Genomic DNA, 26,432 nt, shown 5'->3' on the forward strand with positions numbered 1-26,432 from the left:
TGGGCTTGTCAAATAAATTTTTTTAACCAAATCTTCTTCATAACAAAATGAACTCTTTATAAATAAAAATTAAAACTTAGACCACCAGAAATATTTTGATGGACAAAAATCCATCAGAAATTGTACAGTAGATCGGTCAATCAGCTCGAGATTGTTCAGTTCAATCTGAATTTGTTGATTGTTTTAGCCCTTATAGTATTTATCTTTTAAGATTCGAACCTAGTGCCAAGTCCAAAAACAACATAAATGTGTAATATAGAAAAGGATCTATAGCATACGCAATTCGGAAATTAAAAATGCCATAAAGGCCAAGAGATCTTTAGTACGCAGTAAAAATTATACTGTGACACACACTTTTACTATGAGTCATTATAGCTTATTCTTGATGTCATGATAACACGCAGCATTAGGATCAATGATTTCCAATTCCATCACCATAATCACCACCTTTTCCAATTCTGCCACCAAAACCATCACCGCCAGGGCCACCGTAACCTCCACTAGGGCCACCATCCCCATTTTCACCAATGACATGTCCACCTCCATATCCACCACCACAAGGGCTGCCAACACCGCCACCCTTTCCACCAATGACATGTCCACTTCCAAATCCACCACCAGGGCCACCAAAACCACTTATCTTTACACCAATGCCATGTCCACCTCCATATCCACCACCAGGGCCGCTGAAAATGCCACCAGAGCCACCCAAACCACAACCACAGCCAATCCGCCTCCAGGGCCATATCTGCCAAAACCACCACCAAGGCCACCTAAACCACATCCATGGTCCAATCCGCCTCTATGGCCATATCCACCAACAAAGCCGAACCCTCCAGGTTCATCAAAACTACCACCACGGCCTCTCAAACCACCACCAGGACCAAATCCTCTTCCAGGCCCATATTCCACCATTAGGGCTAAACCCACCTACCAGTGCCGTATCTGTGTTTCGCGGGGCCTAAGGCAAGATTCAGAATTTGGGCCGCTACTTCATAGCAAACAATGATTTTTTTTTTTCATATTATTTATAAGAGTTTGAAGGAACTAAATTTTTAACATAAAATCCATAACAAAGCAACAAATAAAAATGAAATTCAAAATATTTATATTATAATCAAATAGCAATACAAAGATGTATAAGAAAATGTTCTAAACGATCACTTAAATACAACTCGTCTTGCGGTTTTTGAGGCAAAAATATCAATCAATTTTGTATAGTCGAGTTGTTCAACCATTTCTTTTTCAATGGACAACAAAGCTAATTCATTCAATCTTTGCTGTGATATGGTTGATCGAATATAAGTCTTGATCAATTTCAATTTGGAGAAACTTCTTTCTGCTGATGTAACTGTAACCGGTATAGTGAGCAAAATCTTGTAAGCAATGCAAGCATTCGGAAAACAACCATGCATTTTCTTCAAGTAATTTAGCACATCAATTGCTCTTTTTGTTTCTCCAGGTAAATAGCAATTCAAAACTAACAACTCCGTACATAAGTCATCACCAATAATGTCTGAATGTCCATTATGGCTCAAATACTACTCAAGATTCTTACAAGATTTCAACAAATTGTTAACATCCATACTCTTTAACCTCTCCGAATTAAACAAAAATCCAAATGTCTCTTCATAATGTTTAAATTATTCAAATCGAGTTTGAAGTGAAGATCGAGCTTGGTCAATTATAAAGAGAAAATAATCAACTCGAAAAGATTCTTCAGCTGATAGTGTTACCTCTTCACTACCACTTTCATCAAACTGCATCTTCCTTCGAATATTACGTTTCTCTCGAAAAACAGCTTCAATTCTCATTTCAACTGCTATTTGTTTAGCTTCATCCATGGCATTGGCAAATCCAGATTCTCTATAATTTTTGAGAAACAAAATAAGTGCTTCTAAAAGCTTGATGGCCTCATCAATATCAATATTTTCTGCTTGAAAAAATTTACTCACAGTATTGAAAGCGTGCAACAACTTATACCAAATGACCATACCAAGTAAGAACTCAAAATTTTCAAGTTCATATGTTGCTAATGACTTAGCTTCACTCTTTGTTTTAGGATCTTCAGCAATGTTTGCCAAGTCAAGTAAAACGTCTCTTATTTGTACAGATTGCTCTTTTATAGACTTGACACTTTCCACATGACTTTCCCAACGTGTTTGGGACAATGGCTTAAGTGTTAGACCTTCAACCTTATCTTTAAAAATTTTCCATCGTTTGGGAGAAGAAGAGAACACTGTATAAATGCGTTGTATCACTCCAAAGAAGGACATAGCTTTAGAACAACAATTTGCCATGTCACATAATGCTAGATTTAGGCTATGACAACCACTTGGAGTATAGAAAGCTCTAGGATTTATTTCAAGTAACCTTTTTTGTACACCTTTATGTCTCCTGCTCATGTTAGCTCCATTATCATACCCTTGACCTCTTATATTGTCAACATCAAGCTCAAGATTCGTTAACACATTTGTAAGTTCAGTGAAAAGTCCCAGTCTTGATGTATCATCCACTTTCAAAAATTCAATCCAATATTCTTGTACCATCGAAGAGTCCATTGATTCATCCACACATCGTATTACTAAAGACATTTGCTCCTCATGACTCGTATCTGGAGTACAATCAAGTATAACAGAAAAATATTTTGCATGTTTTACTTTTGTGACAATTGCACTTCTCACCTCGCCTGCCAAAGTTTGTATCAATTCATTTTGAATTTTAGGACCAAGATATGTATACTGAATCTCACGAGCTTGAGCACGTCGAATGTGTTCTCTTATTATTGGATCAAATTCAGCAACCATTTCTATCATTTGCAAAAAAAGTCCATTGTTCTCCACGTAAAGTTGCTCACAATCTCCGCGAAATGCCAAAGTATTTTTAGCAAGTCATTTAACAATAGCAATTATCCTCGTTAGTACTTGTCTCCAATGCTCTCTTTCTTTGTTGATGGCCAATTGTATGCTTTTATCAATTGTATGCTTTGTTTGAAGCCTATTTTCTAGTTCCATCTAACAAGTCATGCAGCCTATGTGCTCCTTAGACACTTCATGATTTGTAAGGCGAGGATGCATATTATGCCAATCTTTATATCCCTCGTTACCCAATTAACTAATACTTTTCATTGTTCTTTCTGTTTTAAACAACTTGCAGCAAAAACAAAATATCTTGTCTAAAGAAATGGAATACACTAACCATCTTCTATCAGTTATTTGCCCATTTGTAAGTAGCCGCTTATAGTGTGACGATTCAAAATGTCTACCTTGACTATCTTGGGGAAACAAAATGCCATCAACTCTTTTTGGACCTATTTCAATTAAAAAGTCCATCGTCTTTTGATCAATGTGGATGTCCTTCCAATTTTCGGGATCTTCAAAATTCAAAGAAAAGCAATTCTCTTGATTTAAATCTTCACGTTGAATATTATCTGCCTCATTTTGCTTTGATTCATCCACATTGGCAGGTTCAATCATTTCCTCGTTCTCTTTCCGTTCATCCACATTGTCATTATCATTTTGATTCTGTTGTTCCTCAATCAATAAATTTTCTGGTGTTCCTTCCTTCTCTTTTTGTTTCTTGTTATTAAAGTACTTCTCCATATCTCTAGTCTGGCTTCGAATTAATGCCTCTACTCTTTCTCTCTTTTTCTTTTTTTGAGCTCCAGATGCATATTTAGGAGCCATGGTATTTGATTCAAGTCACTCAACAACTATCAATAACCTGCAAGGATCCCAAAGTGGTCCAAAAATATTAGTACATTAATATTGTGTATTGTGATTATTAAACTAGAGTTCAACCAAAAATTCAGATTTATTACAGATTTATTACAATTTGTGAAGAAGAAAAAATCTACACAGATAAGTAATATTTAAAATTAAAATAGCAAATCCCTAACAAGTTCAGTGGAAGAAGCATTTTCCTTAGAAAATCCTACTTGACTAATAAATATTGTTAAACAATATCATTCTCAAGCTACTAAACAAATTAAGAATAGAAAAATTAAAGCAAACTATTAATTTTTGATGTCTAATCATGTCTTTACTCTTGATTAGTTAATTAATCTTCTAGACTTTGAATGAGTGGATGTGGGGAAAATAGGCCCCTTTGAAAATGGAATGAGGCAAGATATTCTACATTTCTACCCTTCCCAAATATGAAAAATCCAGTTACAAATCATGCCATCTGAATTTGCCCCACCAAGATACGAGTCAGGGCTTCTCCAGTTCTCCAAACCCGACCCGACCCAACTCAACAAACTTATTATCACACTATCAGTCTATCACAGCCTAGTAGCCTACGAGGAAAGGAACGCGAAAGCAAAAACTAAAGGTTCAGTTGAAACAAAAGAGCATGTTTGGCTAAGCTTATAATTTACTTATAAGCTTCATTTTCTCTTAATGCATAGCATATTAGCATTACTCATATGAATTGATGAAGATGAGAAAATAAAAAAGAGTTGTTTCAGCAAGCGCAAGCGCAGGCACAGCCGCACAGGCAAAGTCGCAAATCACAATGTGAAATAAATTAAATAATTACAAGTAACTGCCGGTAGAAAGGGTTAACAGGTTAAGGGTTGTTGATTTTCTGAAATCATTGGCGAGAAGAGAGCCGTGCCTCATGCCTGTAGCCGCCGCCCGGTTGCCCCCGCCTTTGCACTTTCCTCTTTTAGAAGGGTTTTGATTTTTGAATTTTGTAGGGTAAGTAGTGGTCTCCAGGTCTGGTCTCCCATCTCTATTAAAAATAAGAATAAAAAAAAATGAAAGGGGAAAATTTTGGGCCCCCTAAAAACCTGGGCCTAAGGTGGAGGCCTCTTGGGCCTCTCATCAGGTCCGGCACTGCCACCTACTTTGCCACTTGTCACAAGCTTTTCTTCATCATTCAAGTTTCTGGCGACAACCCCACAAACTATATCAGAAAAACAAAGAAATAACAAGTTAACAACACACCAACTTTCATTGCAATAATTAATTTTATAACTACTTTAAGAGGAAAGAACATCATGCAGGATGGGTTTATATACTATTGTTGACACATAAAAATTCAGCCCAAATCGAATGGCCCAAGGAATGAAACCCAATTGGAGGATCCCCAAATCAGACAGCCCAAAGAATGAAGCCCAATTAGACAATTCAGGATGAAGGCCCAAATAGGGAGGCCAGCGAACGCGGTAACACCATCGCCCAAACTTGCAAGTTGCCCAGGATCTGAGCGAATGGAATGCCATGCAGTCGTCCAGAGCTGCTACTCTATTCTCGCCCAAACCTTCGAGTCGCCCAAGGTCTTAGCAAACATGATGTGTTATGGTTATCTAGAAGCGCAATTATCAAAGTAGTTATTAAGCAGCCCTATCACGTTCCACGATTCAAGGAATTGAAAATGGTTGAACGACAAAGAGTAATGACAGCAGTTAAAAAAGGTAGTTCCATGACAAGTTGGCCATTACGAGGAAAGTGGGCAGTTATAGGACGATCAAGCAGTTTTTAGGCGTTTGATCACAAGGAAATCATCCAGGGAGTATAAAAGGAAGAAAAGACATAGAGCAAAGGATCCCGAATAAAAAACTCTCGAACAGAGAACATGTAATTTTAAATTTCTTAGTTTAGATTTAAACACTTCTTTCAGTAACTTGTGTGCTTACGCCCTTTGGAGGCATTTTGTTTTTACTTTCTGATTGTAAAGACATTGCTAATAAAGAACACCCCTTTTTGGGACTTTGTCTCAAGAGGTTTGTCCCTTACACAATTGTCTGATCCCTTTTTAATTGTTAGCGACTAACTCGCGCGAAACAATTTGGCATGCCAAGTGGGAGAGTGGTGTTTGGTGTTGAAAATACAAAAGGTGAAACAATATGTCTCAAAGATCCGATAAGGAAGCAGCAAGTCAGGGAGGAGTCCAGTTTGTGATCGAGCGATATAAGGAGCAGCATGCCTCTCCACGAACAGATGGATAGAATCAGAGCAATAACAGTCGTTACGAACCAATGACAGAGTTGAGTCCTCTAACTATGCGTGCACTACTTGGAGAACTCACACAAGATGTCCTTGAACAGGTAAATCTTCGAAGTATTTATAATATGGAAAGATTTACCCAAAATGGGAATGCACATTATGACAATATGGCCAAACAACTAAACACTTTGAACGAGACAATAAATAAGTTAGTAGGCCAAATATGTCAACCGGTTATGCCTCTTGCAAATCACTTTCAAACTAGGACAATTGTGGGACATAATCCCTCAGTCCTAAATCCGAATCAAGGGATAGAACCACTTTCTGGTCCCTCTACTTCAAACTAAGGGGGTGGTGCAGTGCCAAATCAGAACAATGGTAGTGGTACGCCTAACTTGGGAGGTAATCCAAATGTAAGAGATAATGTCCTAAACAATGGACAGAATACCTCACGTGTTAATGAGGGAATAGATGTTCAGGCTAATGGTAATGGCCCTAATCATGGTAACTTTGTTGCCAATCAAGGACCAAACGTCAGGCCTCATACAAATCAACCGGTTAACCAACTTGTAGGAATTCCATATGACCCCAACGTCATGTTGAGGAATCAGATTATGGAAATCGTACAGGATCAGATGGCTTTTGGGGTACGTCTTGTCATTAGGCCGACTTACACAAAGTCATATCCTAATTGGGTAGACCAAGCATATCCATGGCCTAGAGGATATAAAGTGCCAGAATTCTCACTGTTTACCGGTTTAGGAGAGGTGTCTACTCTAGAACACATAGGGTGATTCACATTGCAAAGTGGTGATGTAACTGATTACCATAAAATGAGGTTTTTCCCTAGTTCATTAACAGGAGTAGCTTTCTCCTGGTTCATCAACTTGCCAGCGAACTCTGTTCAAACATGGAAACAATTGGAACAATTATTCCATGCTCAATTTTATAAAACTGAATTTGAAGTCACTTTGGCTGATTTGGCGAATCTACGTCAAATCCCAAACGAATGGGCAGAAAGTTTTCTCCAAAGGTTCAAGACAACAAGAAGCAAGTGTTTTGTACCTTTGCCCAAAAAAGAATTTGTCAAAATCACCCAGGGTTGTTTGAGCTTTGATTTAAAAAAGAAATTCCAGAACAAGGAATTTTCTGACCTCTTCCAGTTGAGTGTGAATGTGATTAGGTATGAATGACTGATAAGAGAGGAAGAGCAGATGAAGAATTCTAGTAAAGGGACTTATTACAAAGACCCAAATTTTGACGTTCATACCATCAGCGACGAGTCATACGATCAAGCCGAAATGTGTTTGGTCGTACTTGTCCTAAATGGTTAAGCCTAGACCATCGGGCAAAGATGAGTCCATGAAAGATGGAAACATAAAAGTTAGAACGTTCTCGTTTGATGTAACCAAAGCTGACCTTATATTTGATAAATTATATAGGGATAAGCAGATAAAGTTAAGCGATAAGCATAAATTGTCAAGCCCTGAACAAATTAAGGGTAAAAAAATATTGTAAGTGGCATAATGCATGGTCACATTTGACTAATAATTGCTTGATTTTTTGCCATGTATTGCAGGATGCCATTGAATCAGGACGAATTACGTTCGATGATAAGAAGAAGATGGCAGTGGATGAAAATCCTTTTCCACAGCCACTTGGAGTGAACATGGTGACGTCTGGTTTCAAAAACAAGTTGCCAAAATTCAAGTTGGTCATAGATGATGGAGAAGAGGACCCTGGACCACATCCCAGTGTCTTTGAACGAATTAAGGGGAAAGAGCCAAAAAAGGACGAAGACGTCCTGTGTGCAAGATGTAAAAGAGAAGTGAGCGGGAACATGGAAAAACCAGGGATATGACAGCATCCCCATTGCCCTACTTTCTTCCCAAACACTCAGCCTGGTAGAGGGCGAGGTACATCATTCTATAGAGGACCGCCTTTTGAGAGACGGTTCAGGCCAATAGATAATGGGAGATCATTCAGGCTGCAACCTTGCCAGCCAAATGTATGGCATTCGTTCCAGTATAATGCAGGAAGGCCAATACCCTTCGATGAAATGACTAGAACCCAACAAAGACATTTTCCAACGAAACTATGGACGAATGATGAGGCAGCAACAGGGAGTGCCACATCCTAAAGCGCCTAAACTACTCAAGGTAGCCAATCAAAATGTTCTCAAAGATAGTGAAGAGACCGGTACAGATGAATCAATGAAAGAACTGCCAGAAACTTCTTTGGGAGATCAAAGTTTGAGCGAGACAGAAGGGATGGAGAAGAACTAGATCAGCCCCTTACTATCCAGTTCGGTACGTTACCTCCTGTAGTGGCTAATAATTACTTACTGGCCAATGAATTCAAGAATAAAGAAAAAAAAGAAGAAGAAAGGGAGGACAACGAAGGAGAGGCTTGCGTGCTGGAATGTAAAGAATGCCAGACTTCTAGAGAGACCTACAATGATGAAGAAGACGATGGGATGACAGATATCGAAGAAGAAATCGACCTAGAAGCAGAAAGAAGAAGGAGAGGAGTATCGCACAATACTCTATTGAAGCAACTACATCGAGAGGGAGTTTGCGAAGTAGATTTGTTGGGAGAACCATCTGGACATCCTTTCGATTTCTACGTACTGTACGGGACGCCCAAAAGGAAGAAGAGAGTGCCTCACTCTAAAAAGTATAGATCACCTCCAAGAATAATGCCCCCTCCCACAGGTTGGGTAACTGATGAGGAAGCATTAGAAAATAGTAAGGAGGAAATTCAGGAGACAGAGGCTCAGTGCGATATGCTGCACGTCGACTTATCACAGGGGGATAATTCGACAGAAAACAAGCAGAAAGTAGAAATAGAGGCTGTCGAAAAGGTTTTTTTAAACAGCCAGCCATGAAATTGACTAAACACTTGAGGCCATTATACGTTAAAGCTATAGTTAACGGCATCCCTGTGGCAAAAGTGCTTGTCGACAATGGAGCAGCCATAAACACCATTCCATCTAGGATGATGAGGAAATTTGCAAAGACAGAGGGTGACACGATTCCAACAGAAGTCATCCTTACGAGTTTTAATGGAGGAGCAACTTCAGCTAAGGGAGTTATGCCGTTGGACATAACTGTAGGGACAACTACTAGGACCACAGTCTTCTTTGTAATAGATAGTCCTACTAGTTACAATGTGTTACTAGGAAGAGATTGGATACATGGAAGTCGCTGTATACCCTCATCGCTCCATCAATGCCTGATTTTTTGGAATAACAAGGGCGAAGCAAAGGTGGTACAAGCCGATCATAGGCCTTTTGTCGTAGAAGCAAACTCAGTGGAAAAGTTCATGTACGAAGGAAACTATGGACCTGTCAGGGTAGTACAAGATGGGGAAGAAACTCAAGTTGTCGAGCAAAGCGAAGAGCCATTTTCAGTGGACGCACTCATTGAAATGTTCAGACAGATGAGACCAAATATAGTGGCCCTAGAAGAGCTAGTAATTGGCAAAAGAATAATTAAGGAGTCTTGAATGAGTTCTAAGCAACAAGAGCAAACGGCCGATATTTAGGCCTTCAGCGCCAAATTAATGACTTTCAATAAGGAATGCAATGACAAGGCAAAAGAAGAGACAACCCTAAAAGCGCTGAAAGACAAATTAACAGTATTCGAGTTAGAACAAAGTATTGGCCGAGAAGTCAACAAGGTGGACTATTTAGAAGAAGAAGTACTTACAAGTGAACTGGATGACGAAGTGATGCGGATCATCAAACCTGGATACGCTCAAGCACAAGACCCTCTGATTAAAGTAAATATTGGCAATGAAGGAGAAGATCGTCCAACATTCATCAGGCAGATGCTCGATGAAGGAGAAGATCGTCCAACATTCATCAGACAGATGCTCGATCAAGAGGTTAGTAATAAATTAATCGCTTTGCTAAAGGAGTATAAAGATTGTTTTGCTTGGGAATATGAACAAATGCCTAGTTTAGATAGAGACTTGGTGGAACATAGGTTACCAACTAAGCCTAATTTTAAACCTAATAGGTAGCATCCTAGACGTTTTGCTCCTAATGTACTCCCTGAGATTAAGAAAGAGATAGAGCGATTATTGAAAGCAGGCTTTATTAGAACAGCCAGATATGTCGAATGGTTGTCCAAAATCGTGCCAGTACTAAAAAAGAATGGTAAACTAAGGGTGTGCATAGACTTTAGGAATTTAAACATAGCTACACCCAAAGACGAGTATCCAATGCCCACGGTGGATTCTTTAGTAGACTCAACTGCCGGACACGTCATGTATTCTTTCATGGATGGATATTCAAGATACAATCAAATTTATATAGCTGAAGAAGACATACACAAAACTGCCTTTAGATGCCCTGGATCTCTAGGATGTTTTGAATGGGTGGTTATGCCTTTCAGCCTAAAAAATGCAGGAGCAACTTATCAAAGGGCAATGAATTTAATCTTTCATGATATGATAGGCAAGTTTGTTGAAGTGTATGTAGATGATATAGTAGTCAAATCCATTAAAGAAGAGGACCATTTCGAACAGTTAAGATGTTCGTTTGAGCGAATGAAGCAATATAAGCTAAAGTTGAATCCCTTGAAATGTGCATTTAGTGTTAATGCAGGGAACTTTCTTGGTTTCTTGGTACACAAAAGAGGGATTGAATTTGATAAAAATAAAGCGAAGGCCATTTTAGAGGCCAAACCACCTAACAACAAAAAGGAATTGCAAAGGTTTCTAGGCCAAGTAAACTTTTTAAGACACTTTATTTCTAACTGTGCAGGGCGAACTAAAGTCTTTTCGCCGCTCTTAAAGCTGAAAAATCAGGATGAATTCGTCTGGAAAGAAGAACATCAAAAGGCTTTTGAAAGCCTGAAGACATATTTATCAAATCCACCAGTGTTGGTGTCACCAATCCAAGGACGGCCAATGAAAGTGTACATATCAGCTGGAAAAGAATCAATAGCTGGAATGGTCGCGCAAGAAGACCAATTTGGTAAAGAAAGGGCAATTTACTACTTAAGTAGGCGGTTAACAAAATGTGAATGTAATTACTCTGCTATCGAAAAATTATGTCTTGCATTGCATTTCACATGTACAAAATTAAGGGTTTATTTACGGCCCGTAACCATTTATTTAATTTCTAAAGTAAATTTAGTTAAGTATATGTTCTCTCGCCCTATTTTACACCAAAGAGTAGGCCTTTGGACATTAGCTTTATCAGAATTCGAGATACAATATATACCTCAAAAGGCAGTAAAAAATCAGGCTTTGGCTAACTTTCTAGCCGATCATCCATGCCTTGACATGCCAAAAGAAATTGAATTAGAAATAAATTCGTTTGAGCTAAAACCTTGGGTGTTGTATTTCGATGGGTCAAAAACCTCTAAAGGTACAGGAGTAGGAGTATCACTGATTAATCCTTTAGGGATTTGCTACAAGTTCGCGTTCACTTTAGACAGGATGTGCACCAACAATCAGGCCGAATATGAAGCCTTAATCGTAGGCCTAGAACTAATGATAGATATGGGAGTAAAAAATGTGATCGTTAGGGACGATTCTCAATTGGTAATTCACCAATTGATTGGTGATTTTAAATGCCAAAGTGATTCCATTATAAGTCAATATGAGATCGCCCAAGAATTGTTAGAAGAATTCGACCAAGTAAAACTTCAATGCGTTAATAGGATATATAACGATGTGGCAAATGAGTTGGCCCAAATGGCCTCAGGATACTCAAAGGTTTTGAATTGGAAGTCTACTTGTGAGTATGGAACCATATTGCCCGTGACCCAAAGAAGGACGAGAAGGATTGAACTTCACTGCATACAAGATGGGGATGCAATGGATTGGAGAACAGAGATTAAAAGGTTTCTTAAAGAACCTAATGGAGGGATTAGTAGGAAAATGAAGCTGAGTTTGCTGAACTATACACTAATATATGAAGAGTTGTTTAAGAAACGCTCTGATGGTGTATTGCTAAAGTGTGTAAGTTTGCAAGAAGCCAAGACGATTATGGCTGAGGTGCACGAAGGGATATGTGGAGCTCATCAAGCTGGCCAAAGGATGAGATGATTAATTATTAGGAGTGGATATTTTTGGCCAAAGATGGGAGATTATGTGTTCAGTATGAAAAGAGTTGTTTAGTATGCCAAAAGCATGGTCCAATACAAAGGGCGCCAGTACGAGAGATGGCACCTATTATTAAACCTTGGCCGTTCAAGGGTTGGGCGATAGACCTGATAAAGAAGATTTATCTCCCATCGTCCAATCAACATACTTTTGTTATAGTTGCAACCGACTATTTCACCAAGTGGGTAGAGGCGGTACCTTTGAAAGAGATCACCCAAAAGAATGTTATAGAGTTTATCCGTGATCACATCATTTATAGGTTTAGAATTCCACAAACATTGATGGTAGATCACGGAGTATCTTTGAATGGGGATCAAGTGAACAAATTTTTGAGCGAGTTTGGAGTTAAATTAGTAAACTCCACACCATATTACGCTCAATCCAACGGACAAGCAGAATCTTCTAATAAGATTCTAAAAAATATCATCAGAAAGATGATAGATGAAAATGTCAGAAATTGGCACGAATGTCTGAATAAGGCCTTATGGGCTTATAGAACATCACCTCGGTCAAGTACCAAAATTACTCCTTTCCAACTTACTTATGGACAGGAGGCCGTTTTGCCTATGGAAATCAACGTGCAATCGATTAGAGTGTGCTTGCAATATAAGTTAAATGATGATGAGTATACCGAATCACTAGTTCAAAATTTATTGGGGTTGGACGAATTGAAGTTGGACGTCTTAGATAGATTGCAAGTTCAAAAACAAAGAATGGCTAAGTTTTATAATAAAAAAGTCATAGTCAAGTCGTAAAGCCTGGGCAAATTAGTTTGGAAGATGATATTCCCTTTGGATAGCAAGGACCCAAAGTACGGGAAGTGGTCACCCAATTGGGAAGGACCATACAAAGTAAACAGTGTGTTACCCAATAGAGCATATCATTTGGAAGATTTAGATGGCACCAAGCACGTGAGATTCATTAACGGCAAATATTTGAAAAAAATATGTTCCTTCTTTATGGGAATGTAAACAGATAAAAGTGTAATCAAAACATGTTGAACGATTAAGGATAACAAGGTCAGAGCGAAATACGTTCAAATAAAGTCCTTTATTATCAAACGTTCATTAGAAAGATGCAAAATTCAAATAATGGATGCTCTACAAACTACAATTAAAAGCAAGCTAATCTCCCGGTCGATTGCCGAGTAAGAGGGTGGACTGGCCTCACACCGCCTTCCTAAATGCATCGCTGCAGTGGCGGGCAAAGAGGCTGAGAAGCACTCTCAGCAAGCAAGGTAACCCGCAAGCATCCCAAAAATTGCCTTCTATCATCGAACCCCTTGTAAAGAACAAAAAGACGACGAGAAGAACTTTGATGGGAAAAACTTCGCTGCTGGCCAAAAAATATTTCCTATATCTCCCATACCAAAGGTGACATCAAGACAAGTAGTAAAATGGGCGGACCAAACAATCCATCTTTATAGAAGACGAAGGTTTTGGATTGATTATCAGAATGCCAAACAATGGCAGCAAATTGGTTTTGAAGAAGAGAATGAAAATGAAGATGGAAGATGGTAAGTGCGAGGCATACATGCATTTATAGGGGGATGGAGATGAAGAGACAGAATATGAGCAGCCACATTCTGCCTAGTAAATGGAATTAAGTAGCCCAAAGTCTTGGGAAAAGAGGTGGAAATATCAAGAGAAAATGTGCAAAATTTGAATGCTTGAAGGATTGGCGATTAAAAGACGAACGTCAAATAAATGCACAAGAAGTTAACATAGATGTTCATTAATGATATGCAAGGTTACAAAGGGAAAGTCAAATGCGAAATTACAAAAAGAAAAAGTTAAGGCATTATATGTCTTAATTACAATCCGCTCCATACCGAACGAATTCTTTCCCTAAGTTTTCCCCAGTCCTCATTCTGCCGAGAAGAAGTGATGTTCAATTCGGCCACAACGTCATCATCAACTTCCAACTTCTTGTACTGCTCAACCAAAGACTTAGTTCGCTCAATTCTTGGGAGGCGTTACGCTTTTTAGCAGCCATTCTCACCTTGCAGTCGTTTATTTTGGCTTGAAGTTCCTTCATCTGAGCAGCCAAACTAACCATCAAAGAGTTTTCAATCATGACTTCGGAAGAGATTTCTTTCAAATCGTCCTCAGCTTTGTTGATCTCCTGATGCAAAGACTCTTTTTCAGATACGGCGCGAAGATATTGAGTACTTTTGGCCTTCAGTTCAACATTCTTGGCCAGCAAGGAGAGGACCTCGGAATGGATAACTTTCAACGTCGCTTTAAAATCAGTAGAAAGATTGAGCGACGGAAGTGTTAGTGCTTGCTCCAACTTCGCATTCAAATGCTCAAGCTTATCCTTATGTCTGGCAGCACTAGCCTTACCAATGCCCATATCCATGAAGGACACGTACTCAAATATCGACTGCTTGAGGAACTTCATATCTTTCTCTGAAGAAGTAGCAGGACGACCAGATGGAGTAGGGCGAGATGTCTTGATTTGCCCTCAGGAAGCGAACAAATCTTGGATGAACGCACAATCTTATCGGCATCATGCAAAGAAAATTGCCAATACTGAAGATTCTCACTACAACGAACAAGATGGAAATAAAAGTGAAGCAAATATTACCTCATCAATAATCTTGGAAGATGGCATATCCTCAGCCAAGTCTGCCACCTGTGGCTCCACCATTCGCGAGGACTTCCCCTTGTCTGAGCAAGAAGATGTTGCCACAACGGGCAGACTCATGGGAGCATCTGCAGAACTCAAAAGCAACAAATCAGAACCAATAGCACAAGCAAAGGTAAAGCATCAAAAAACTGAATTACCTTCTGCTTCGATGTTTGGGGGGTTGACGCCCTGGGAAGAAGGTGGCTCATCCATTGGCTATGATAAGGATTCTGGGACTGAAGATGTCTCTTTAACCGTGGTCCCTTCATCAGCTGGTTTGGATGAAGCAGCCTCAGCGGAGGATGGTGGAGCAAGAGCTGCCAATACCAAAGCCTTTAAAGGAGAGGCTGAACTTTTCTGAGAAGTCCAAATAAATCATCAGCACACAGAAAAGTTTCAAGTATGGAAAAGTATGCTTGTGAGTAAACCAATTTGATTACCTTCCTCCTGATGATAAGAGGGGGTATCATCATCATCATCATCATCAACATTATCCTCCAGAATGGGAGATGGTGAGGCTGGCCGTTTGCAGCTCGGGGCACTTTTGGCTGCAGTAGGCTTGGCAGGGAGAGAAGAAGATGGACGAGCAGACTGTTTAGCGCAATGAGGAGGAGAAGGACTCCGGATGGACAAAGGGGTGACTAAAACAGGAGGAGGGGAAGAAATGCTCGGCTGGTCCAGTGAATGAAAAGCACGATTGGCATCAGTCGCAAACAATCTACGCTTCACTGACGGTCAGAGCTATTCAAAAAGGGGATGGATGACATGGCTAGAATTGAAGGGGGCTAATGAAAAATGGCTCGTCAAAAGAAGATTGCGAGCATTTATAACCTCTGCCTCCACCTTATTAATAATATGGAACGGTCTATCAAGTTCCTTGAATAGCAAGGGAGAACAGGCCAAGTTTGGCCGAAACCAAGTTGGCGAGCAAAAACTTGCGGAGCATATATTTCTACCCCTGCCTTGGCATTGGTCCCAGTCAAAATATCATGAAATAACTCTCTCCTGGTTAAAAACTGGATCCAAATGAGTAGAGAAGTGCTCGCGCTGTCTATAGTGGAGGGAGGATGCACATAGTCTGGAGTCAAAAAAGGAGGAAAATGAAAGAAGGAAGGGATTGAATCCAAAGAATAAAAAAATGAAAAAATGTCCCTTCTAGACATATTTACAGGAGCCAAGGGCTCAATGGCTAGCTCATAACAGCTAGCAGAAGGACGAGAAATTGATGGAGCACTAAGCAATGGAAAATAGGATCTCAACCACATTTGACTGAACCAAAGAGGTCCACTGCCAGTGGGAGATGCACCATTCTTCAATTGAGTTTGAAGAGAAGTCATGCCTCTATAGATGGCAGCCAAAAAGAAAGAATATAAATTCAGAGGCCTGCCACGTGCCAATTCGTGCGCTATGGGTAAATAGCTTAGGGAGGGCTTTATGCTTGGCACACACAAAACATATTTACAAAGCCAAACTAGAAGAAATGCCACTTGCTCAGTATGGGAAGGCTCAGCGCTCAAATGGTTATAAAGGGTTTGCAGGCTTGAATAAGACTCGGTGAGGTTTTTACCAAACTTTGGAGCGCCACCAGAAACCAAGATACCAGGAAAAATGGTATCGTCCAAAGGTGGCAGATTCACTAGGGCCCCAACATCCCTTAAAGTAATAGACATGGGGCCAAGAGGGAAAACAAAGGTATTATATTTAGAAGACCAAAAACTTAAAGCGATCGAAAAAAGTGCTGAATCAAAAGTAGGGGGTTGAAGAGAGATTTCTAACAAATCAGAAATCCTAGCATTATCAAAAAGTGCCTTAGTAGGACCATGGTCCACAAGGCGAGCATGCCACCTACGGAAAACTACCTTAGATTTGGGCCAAGTGTGAATACCTCTTTCACGAAGTGGCCCCAGCGGCAGAGAGTTTAGAAATGGAGGGCCTTGAGTACAAGGAAACAGCTGGCCCACCGCCGCTTGTTCGACTGCCTCTACATTGTTGAAGAAAGGACCTAGGTAGAACTCATTGAGTTCGACATTGGCAGATGCGAGAAAGTTCGGAGTTATGTATGGACGATTAAGGAGTTCCTGAAAGTCTTCAAAACTAAAGGAGTCCCCAGATTGAGATTGTGAAGTAGCCATTAGGGACGAAATGGGTTTTTCAGAGTTACGTAGCAGGGAAGCAAAGAGATGAACAGTAGAAATGTGAGAGAGAAGCGCGAAAAAGTGAGGCGTGATTTAATGGTGCAGTGAAATGGCGTATTTGGGGGTTATAAGTGTTTGCAAAACGACGCACCTTTTCAAAGCTATGGAAGAAAACAATGATTGAAATTCTTGAGAATTTCGAATGTTGCTAGAAACATAAAAGTGAATATGGCAAAATTTAATAATTGGTATTAATTCTGCCATATTGGGGGGTAATTGTTGACACATAAAAATTCAGTCCAAATCGAACGGCCCAAGGAATGAGGCCCAATTGGAGGATCCCCAAATCAGATAGCCCAAAGAATGAAGCCCAATCAGACAATTCAGGATGAAGGCCCAAATAGGAAGGCCCGCAAACGCGGTAATACCATCGCTCAAGCTTGCAAGTCGTCCAGGATTTGAGCGAATAGAATGTCATGCAGTCGCCCAGAGCTGCTACTCTATTCTTGCCCAAACCTTCGAGTCGCCCAAGGTCTTAGCAAACATGAAGTGTTACGGTTATCAAGAAGCGCAGTTATCAAAACAGTTATTAAGCAGCCTATCACGTTCCACGATTCAAGGAATTCAATCGAAAATGGTTGAACGACAAAGAGTAATGGCAGCAGTTAAAAAAGGCAGTTCCATGACAAGTTGGCCGTTACAAGAAAAGTGGGCAGTTATAGGACGATCAAGCAGTTTTTAAGCGGTTGATCACAAGGAGATCATCCAGGGAGTATAAAAGGAAGAAAAGACATAGAGCAAAGGACCCCGAATCAAAAACTCTCGAACAGAGAACATGTAATTTTAAATTTCTTAGTTTAGATTTAAACACTTTTTTTCAGTAACTCATGTGCTTGCACCCTTTGGAGGCATTCTGTTTTTTACTTTCCGATTGTAAAGACATCGCCAATAAAGAACACCCCTTTTTGGGACTTTGTCTCAAGAGGTTTGTCCCTTACACAATTGTTTGATCCCTTTTTAATTGTTAGCGACTAACCCGCGCGAAACAACTATTGTCCTCTCCTGTGATCTCCCTTTCATTCAGATTTGCACTAAATGGCCCATCAACATTGACATTTACACTCGGTTTCAATATCAATTAAAAATAGTTTATAAATTTAGTCAAAATCAATTATTAATTTTGATTATACATTCATAACTATTACTCCTTATTATCCACATATTTAGTAAGACCTACAATTATTATTTTTTATAAGCCATTTACAAATTTACAAATGGAAACTTATTAATATTATATAAATTCATCAAAATGTGTTTGGTAAGAATGTATCTATGGCTGTTTTATATTTTGTGACACAGAAGAACTTCCCATGATTTGGTTCAGAAATGCTTTCACCTGCAACCAAATTAAATTGATGATCCATAGGCCATTGATTATTGCATTCACCAGACAGCCAAATTAATCTAAATAAGATAGCTGAATTATGTTTTAAATAATTTATTGAACACCTTGGATAAAAGCTTGATTTGATTGAGAAGTGACCCGTATATTTATTTAACAAACCCCTAGACATCTACATTCATTTTAGTGAAGGACCATTTCATACTTAATCTCATATGCAAGGACGCTCAACTAGAATTTGACCAAGGTTTTAATAAACAAATTAAATAAAGATTTTTAGTCTATTAAGGCATAACTTTATTCATATTATGTAAGTTGTTCATAATGTGAAGATGTATATATTTGATACTACTCGATTATGGATAACCAATAAGTTTAAAATGGGTTTTTTCTAGGTCAATGTTCGGATTACCCCATATCCCCCCCCCCCCCCACCNACCAATTCCTCCTCCCTTGCTGAACCCACCACTTGGACTGCCTCCAAATCCACAACCTTTTCCAATGCCACCCCCAAATCCACCACCTTTGCCTATGTCTCCCCAAAATCCACCCCCTTTTCCAATGCCGCCCCCAAATCCACCACCTTTGCCTATGCCTCCACCAAAACCACCACCTTTTCCAATGCCGCCCCCAAATCCACCACCTTTTCCAATGCCACCACCAGAACCTCCACCTTTTCCAATGCCCCCGCCAAATCTACCACCTTTTCCAATGCCGCCCCCAAATCCACCACCTTTTCCCATGCCGCCTCCAAATCCACCACCTTTTCCATTGCTTCGACCAAATCCACCACCTTTGCCTATGCCACCACCAGAATCTCCACCTTTTCCAATGCCCCCACCAAATCCACCACCTTTTCCAATGCCGCCCCCAAATCCACCACCTTTGCCAATGCCGCCACCAAATCCACCGCCTTTCCCAATGCTGCCACCAAAACCTCCACCTTTCCCTATTCCTCCACCAAAACCACCACCTTTACCAATGCCGTGCCCAAATCCACCACCTTTGCCAATGCCGGCACCGAATCCACTGCCTTTTCCAATGCCGCCACCAAATCCACCGCCTTTCCAAATGTCGCCACCAAATCCATGACCTTTCCCTATGCCTCCACCAAAACCACCACCTTTACCTATGCCACCCCCAAATCCACCACCTTTCCCAATGCCTCCACCAAGTCCACCTCCCCCACTGATCCCACCACCACCACCACCGAAACCGCCTCCACCTCCACCTCCACCTCCACCTCCCTTGCCAATTGTCAGAAACTTCTCTTCATCATCCACATTTCTAGCAACGACCGCACCCACCAAAACAACATAAAAACAAAGACAAAACAACCCGCCAACTCTCATCGCCCCCTTGTATTAGTACAACTCTCCAAGTAATATATGTTCAGAATTTACTAAGACCTTGCATTAAGAACATCATGCAAGAAGGGATTATATATAATTCGGTATCCTCTCATAAAATCTCTCCTTCATTTAAATTGCATTAAATTACCCCCCAACAACTACCTGTTAAACCGCATTGACATTTAATATTGTACAAATTCATCACAAGTCACAACGTGTTTCGTAAGAACGTATTTATGGCTGTTTTATGTCTTTTCACACAAATAAAAGGTGTGAGTTAGGCAGGAAATGATTTCGTTGCGTGGCGGTGGCTACCAGAAAAACTGAAGAATAATAGGCCGTTAGCTTCTGCGTGATATTGTTCAGACAGTGAAAATGAAGAAATCTAATTAAATAAGCAAATAATGTTTGTAATAATTCATCAATCTACACTATAATACGGAAATAATTAAGTGGTCATTAATTATTACTATTATGATATATAGGTGAAGGAGTTCGAACAATTGCTGCCTTGAATTTGGAAGCCATCTTTCCGTTGCTACGTATAACAGCTAGTTAGTTTCGTGCATGCTAATACTTTACCTATATCTTGTGCTTCTTTTATGCAAATAAGCTTGACTAGAATTTGTGTTAGGTTTTTATTAGACTAATAAAATCAATTTAAAAAAAAAAAAAATATATATATATATATAATGTCAAGGTTGATTATGTGTATGTTTGCCAAAGAGTGAATCATAATTTAATCGATCAAATATACTTTTTATCCACACATATTTTAGGATCTATAACTTCTACTCATTCATTCAATACATATTCCGCAAAATCCGTAATTTATAAGATATTAATTTTTGAATTAAACACTCCCAAACTTGCATGAAGTATAACTAAGCTTAAAATGGATATTTATTTGTCAATCTCCAAATAGTTTGAGTACTACATGAGGAGCAAAAGAGAACTTTCCATTTGACATTTATTATGTGTTTTTGGTTTGGTTACATTGATAGAATACGTTGAATGAATTTAGGTCTTTATAAATCAAGATCATAATTTATAGCACAACCACTTAACCTATTGAAAGGATAAGTTTGAGAGTGGTTGATCCGTTGTCGGAAGCTATTTAGATATGTGTTGTTTCCGTGCACATTGAATATCTGTGTGGAATGTTTTTGGCTAACAAGTAGAGACTAGGTGAAAATCATCAACTAGTGGTTTGATTTCACTTATTTATCTAAAAAAATAAAAAGCATTGCAATAGTTGTGAAGTATGAAAAATTTACCTACATTGTGTGCAGCTAGTATTGAGTAATCTAGCCTATTCATCGCCAATGTTTAGGAGACGATCTACTAGGGAAGAAAGTTGCCTGCAATGTAAAGTGAAAGTTATATTTGAAAATCAAAGAAAAGATCCCAAAAATAGAAGAAATGACACAATAAAAAAAAGCGCACACACACCAAAGTGTGTTGAGATAATGGAAAAACAACTATAAGCACTGTTTTCTGTCCAACAAAGCCTTGGATACTTAATTTGAAATTTAGAATTTTGACGGGGTTATTATCCTAGTTGAAATCTGGAGGTTGAAACATTCAAACTTAAGGAGAATCATCATGTTTTAAGATAGTGACTTTCATTGGTGACATCCAACCAAATTAGAACGGGAAAAGAAAAGAGTGTTGTGTGATCAACCTTAGAATAAACACCTCGGGAATGTGATTGAAAAAAAGTTTGGGGTGTGCATCCCACGAGAGAGAGAGAGAGAGAGAGAGAGAGAGAGAGAGGGAGGGAATATTTGACCATTAAAGGTCAGAATATAAATATATATATATTAGAAAAGGAGTCCAATTGAAAAGGACTAAAGTTATATTAGAAAAGGAGTCCAATTGAAAAGGAATTTGTTTCCTTTTATTTCTTAAATTCTTTGGCTTAAATCAATTTGAACTCTTTTGAGGAAATCAAGTTGAACAATGATTTTACCTACATCATGTTCTATAAATACATATTGTAGTCTAACAATTTAAAGGGAACTTGTGAAATTTCATTATACACATACGTTCAAGCCAAAGTTTGGGGATTCATTATACATATATTATTCAAGCCAAAAAAAATGGAATAATCAAGAAATCAATCAACGAGCTAGGGGTTCAAGAATTTCAAAAGAAGATGCAGAATCTTTGTGCAAGATTTTCATCTTTTTTTCATTTTTTCTTAATACCCAGTGATGTGCTTTAATTCCTTCTTATATTTTTATTCTCTCGTGATGTGTAATTAAGTATTTAGTTAGGATGAATGATTATAATCTAATTTTGAACCTTATTTTTAATTAAAAAGTTTTAAATATCAAATTGAATTTGTGAATTGTTTTTACTTCTATTCTCAATGCTTTGATTAAGTGGCCAGTAATTCATTGGTTTTGTGAACAATAATTATGTAGAGATGTTGATTATTTGTTTAGACCACATAGTAAAAGTTGGTACTAGTATAAAACGTAAAGATATTTATGCTAATTATTGCGATCGTTACATGAATGCTTAGCACATAATTGTGTTTAATTAAAATTAATTCACATAAAGATATGAAATTGAATTCGTTAAATAGAATCAATAAGAACTCGAAAGGGGTAAATTGAATATATTAGAATAATTCGATCGGATGAACATAATCAATTGTACAAAACTTGATGATTGAGACTAAGGGGACGACTATGGTGACTCATGAATCCTAACACTTAAACCCATCATTAGAAAATAAACTTTTATTGTTTTAGTAGAAAATCACAAAAAAAAAAAATGAAAAATGAAAAACAACTACTTTTATTTGTTTTTGATTAAATCCAAGTTTTGAATAATTGAATCAATTGTTAAATAGAAGTCTTTGTGGGAATGATATTCGCACTCTTAAATCTACTTTATTACTTTTTACAGTCCGTACACTTGTGGAATTTAAAATCAACAACACAAACAATGAAAACAATCCAAACATTCTTCCACAATCAAACTCCTCTATAACGTCCTTGGGGTTCTTACCATGCTTTTCTTGTCCGAGTTCTATCATTCTTGGTGACAGTGTTTAGAAAAGGTTCAATTTGCCAAAGTAGATGCTTCGCATTCAGCATGCGACTGATTTTGCTGTTGTGTCCTACAGCAAGAAGCAAATCTGTTTTAAGGACAATGTGTATTAAATAGGCCCCGATTTGCTAATATCTTCTTCCTTTCAGTAGTTAATTATTTTCGTGTACTTGTTAATTCCGTGTATCTGTTCTTTCTTCAATTATTATGTTATTATATTTTTTATATGTTTTGTAAAACCAATTACTCATGTAACAGTAACTAGATGAATGATTGACGAAAGCTAGATTAAACGGACATAGTTTCAAATAGTTTTAATATTAGAAGGGCTTCTTAAATTTTCCAAGATATTTGATATTATATTGAAAATTAAAATATGATTCAGGCAAAAGAATTGATAAGTTAAATACATTAATATAGCACAGAATATGCCAGTAGAGGTTATGTGAACTATATACATAAAATCTTATTTTAGTGTTTATGAGGAGTAGAAAGTAAAAAAATAAAAATAATTACACTTTAAGTGCTAAATTTTTTTTTAGGCATTGATTTTTTTATTTTTATTTTATTATTATTATTGTTATTATTTTTTTTTTTTGGAAAAGAAGCCACCATGAGGTAAAATAAAAACAAAAACAAGTTTAGGAGGATGTTTATAATCTCACCTCCACCAAATGAAAATAGAAAGCTAGACTGTTTTACACCATATTTTGGGTGATCGCATTATATTACGTGTCACCATAGATCAAATACTGTTGGCTCCTCATAGTTATCATTCTTTTTTGGAATATACTGTTAGAATTGAGGGGTAGATATGGGCAAAATATTATTAATTAGTAATTGTCCTTAATTATTTTTCGTTTTATTATAGTATAATTATTCTTATCTTATAGATGTGTATCTTTCATTGTAAATGCCCCCCTCAAAAATTATACCCAATGATTAGAATAACATATTCTTCATCAATATATGCACGTGTATATACTCATCGGCATCCTTGTTTGTCTCTCGAAGTATGAATATAGCTATTTGTGTTTCGATAAGGGTAAAAGTTTATGTCAAGCTCCGATTTTAAATACCAGTCACGTTCAAGTTCCATTCACTCTAATAATTTTAGGAGTTTGAATACTCCAAACTTATTTTGTTTAATTATAACCAGTTAAAAATTGTGAAATATATTTATTTTTTAGATTCATTTATGATGATACATTGGCATTTTGTATTAGCAAATAGAGGATATATATACCAACTCTAATTAGAGAAGAAATGTCAAACTCATATAAGTGGAATAAAATAACAAAATATAAACAAATTCCAGCTGTGCATTGCAAAACTCAAACTCAAGATCACATAAGTTTGTGAAGAGTAACGCCATTCATTGTCTAATGCATTGTTCATTTGTATGGTCTACTATCAATATAAGTGACAGCGTCTCCTTACGTGATTCATTTTCCAATGCATTAAATTGCATTATAATTTCATTGGACAATGAATCTAGAGACCGTTACCACTTAAATCGATGATAATCTCTACTAATGATGAATAAGCATTTTATTTTAGTTAGAACCTCTGTTTTAATATCTTCTTTCTTTCGCAACTAAATTAAGATCTTATTGCCACAAAACAAAGCTCTAAGAACTTGGAACTTTAGTATGTTTTATAAGTTGAATTAAAAATGAACTAAAGATTGTTTGGCAAGATTTTCCAAAAGTCAAAAGTTACTTAAGTTGTTCTAAATATATTTGAATAATTTCTTAAAAGTATTTTCTGTGGTTAGAAGAAGTTTTAGAGGGAGTTGACACAAAGTGACATTTTTACGAGATTTTCTATGAGAAACAAGAGCAGAAACCTTAATACACGTACCCTAATATGATTAAGAAAAGAAAGTACTTAAGAAATTTTTTATATATTATTGCATCTGTCCAAGATATTATCTCAAATGTACTATATGAAAATATAAGAACAAAATACCTAGAAGTACTTAGCTTTAAGTAAAACATAAGGAAACCGTGCAAACCATTGTAGGGTTGAACATTGACCTCTTTGTAAAGAGTAATGTTACTCAGCAACATTGATGTCCAAGTATAAATTTAGATGGCAACTGTATAGTATTAAATGATAGGTTTACTTAAATGCAATATCATATAATTCATTTAATTAAACCTATCAAGTGTAGTGATCTAGGTTGGTGCTATATAGCATTATTTTGCAAAATATTAAATATTCAACATGTTTTGCGGTGAGAAAACAAAATTATCCGTATTTTGTTGGATAAGACTGAATGTGCTTCCACATTAATTGGCACCATAAATACCATATTTTATGAATTTTGATTAATTGCACATGATATATGGCTCCACATTTTTATGGATAACAAATTACTCGTTTACTTTTGCTAAAAGAAATCAATAAACAAAAATGGCTACATATGGTTGTCCTTATATTTAAATTCTATTTGAAAGTTCTCTATTTATTTGTAAATAGAAAAGTTAAGGAATTACGCCAATGAATTCACCTAGTATAAATATAAACCTAGAGTACTTGACCCTTTATGAACAAGATTTTAATTATTTTCTTCTTTTGGTTAAAAAGTTGGGAAAATTTATGGGAAAACATAAAAATTTAAAATGCATACTATATATATATAATTGACCATGACATTCTAGTGGGAGCCCATACTATATATATACACTAGAATGTCATGGTCAATTAAAAAGAAATGTAAGACTTTTTCATCATTCATACCTATGTTTTCCATGGGGAAGATTGATGAAACATTCAAAGTGTTATGAATTTGACCGGAAGATTATGAGAATAATGAAAGAAAGAAGAACAAAACAAGAATATCAAGATTTACGTGGAAATCCAAAAGGGGAAAAAATCACAGGCAGATGAGAAGAAATTCACTATAATCAATAGCAATTTTGTTTACAATATAATCTCAATGCTATCAATTAAGATCTAAAGCTCTCAAGATGATGTATAAAAAGTTATGAATTAATACAAGCCGTGACTTATATATATACAACTTTAGAAACCAAGTTGTAGATTAATGAGAGTCTAATATGGGTTAAAACGTGAAAATCAAGAAACATTGTTGCTCGAGCGACACGAGAGCGACAACTTGTTGCTCGAGTGGCGGGCGTACAAAATCTGCCTATTAAAAATTTGTTAGTGTTGCTCGAGCAGTCAGCTAACAGTAGGTTAGCGAAAATGCGACAATTTTTCTTTCCAGTCCATAATTTTGATCTATCTAAGACTACTTCAAATACGACCTTCTATACCCACTAGAATTCAATTCATACCATGACAAATCTCCACTTTTAACCAAATTTCAATACAAGGAACTCAAAAGTAAACATCACTCAATCTCTTCCAAACAAGACCTAGTGGGCTAAAGCAATGACAAATACCAACTAAGTTCAAACAATGCTCAAACTTAGCAATGGGAAGTGGTTGTCATCATATCAACGAAATTATCCTTGGTATCAATCTTGCTCGCTACAATATCACCACAAGCAATTACTTTCCATACCAAAAGGTAACTACATCAATGTGCTTAGTTCTCTCATGGAACATCTGATCCATAGTCAGAAAAATAGTACTGACTATCACAATAAATTGTAGAAAACTGCAAGGCTTTCACTAATTTCACCAATTAAGCCCTTCAACCACATAGTTTCCTTACAAGTCTCTGTAATGGCCATGCATTCTACTTCTATTGTAGACAAAGCTACTGTATTTTGCAAAAATAACTTTTCAGCTGATAGTACAACTT

At 37.4% G+C, this 26,432-nt stretch overlaps 2 protein-coding genes across 2 annotated transcripts; both read right to left on the reverse strand.

Moving 5' to 3' along the window:
- Window positions 1–412: 412 nt before the first annotated feature.
- On the reverse strand, window positions 413–915 carry LOC111392990 (glycine-rich protein 5-like). Its single transcript, XM_023018396.1, has 2 exons — window positions 823–915; window positions 413–748 (listed from the first exon to the last, which is right to left on the reverse strand). Exons 1-2 carry the CDS (start codon window positions 913–915, stop codon window positions 413–415), a joined length of 429 nt encoding a protein of 142 aa, XP_022874164.1.
- A 3,620-nt stretch (window positions 916–4,535) lies between these two features.
- On the reverse strand, window positions 4,536–24,726 carry LOC111392991 (glycine-rich cell wall structural protein-like). The gene is made up of 5 exons (XM_023018397.1): window positions 24,672–24,726; window positions 22,613–22,742; window positions 18,679–19,427; window positions 4,821–4,908; window positions 4,536–4,734 (listed from the first exon to the last, which is right to left on the reverse strand). The coding sequence occupies exons 1-5, from the start codon at window positions 24,724–24,726 to the stop codon at window positions 4,536–4,538; spliced, it is 1,221 nt and encodes a 406-aa protein (XP_022874165.1).
- Window positions 24,727–26,432: the final 1,706 nt, after the last annotated feature.

Source organism: Olea europaea, chromosome 4 (genome assembly GCF_002742605.1).
Source record: "Olea europaea var. sylvestris chromosome 4, O_europaea_v1, whole genome shotgun sequence".
Taxonomy (NCBI): Eukaryota; Viridiplantae; Streptophyta; class Magnoliopsida; order Lamiales; family Oleaceae; genus Olea; species Olea europaea.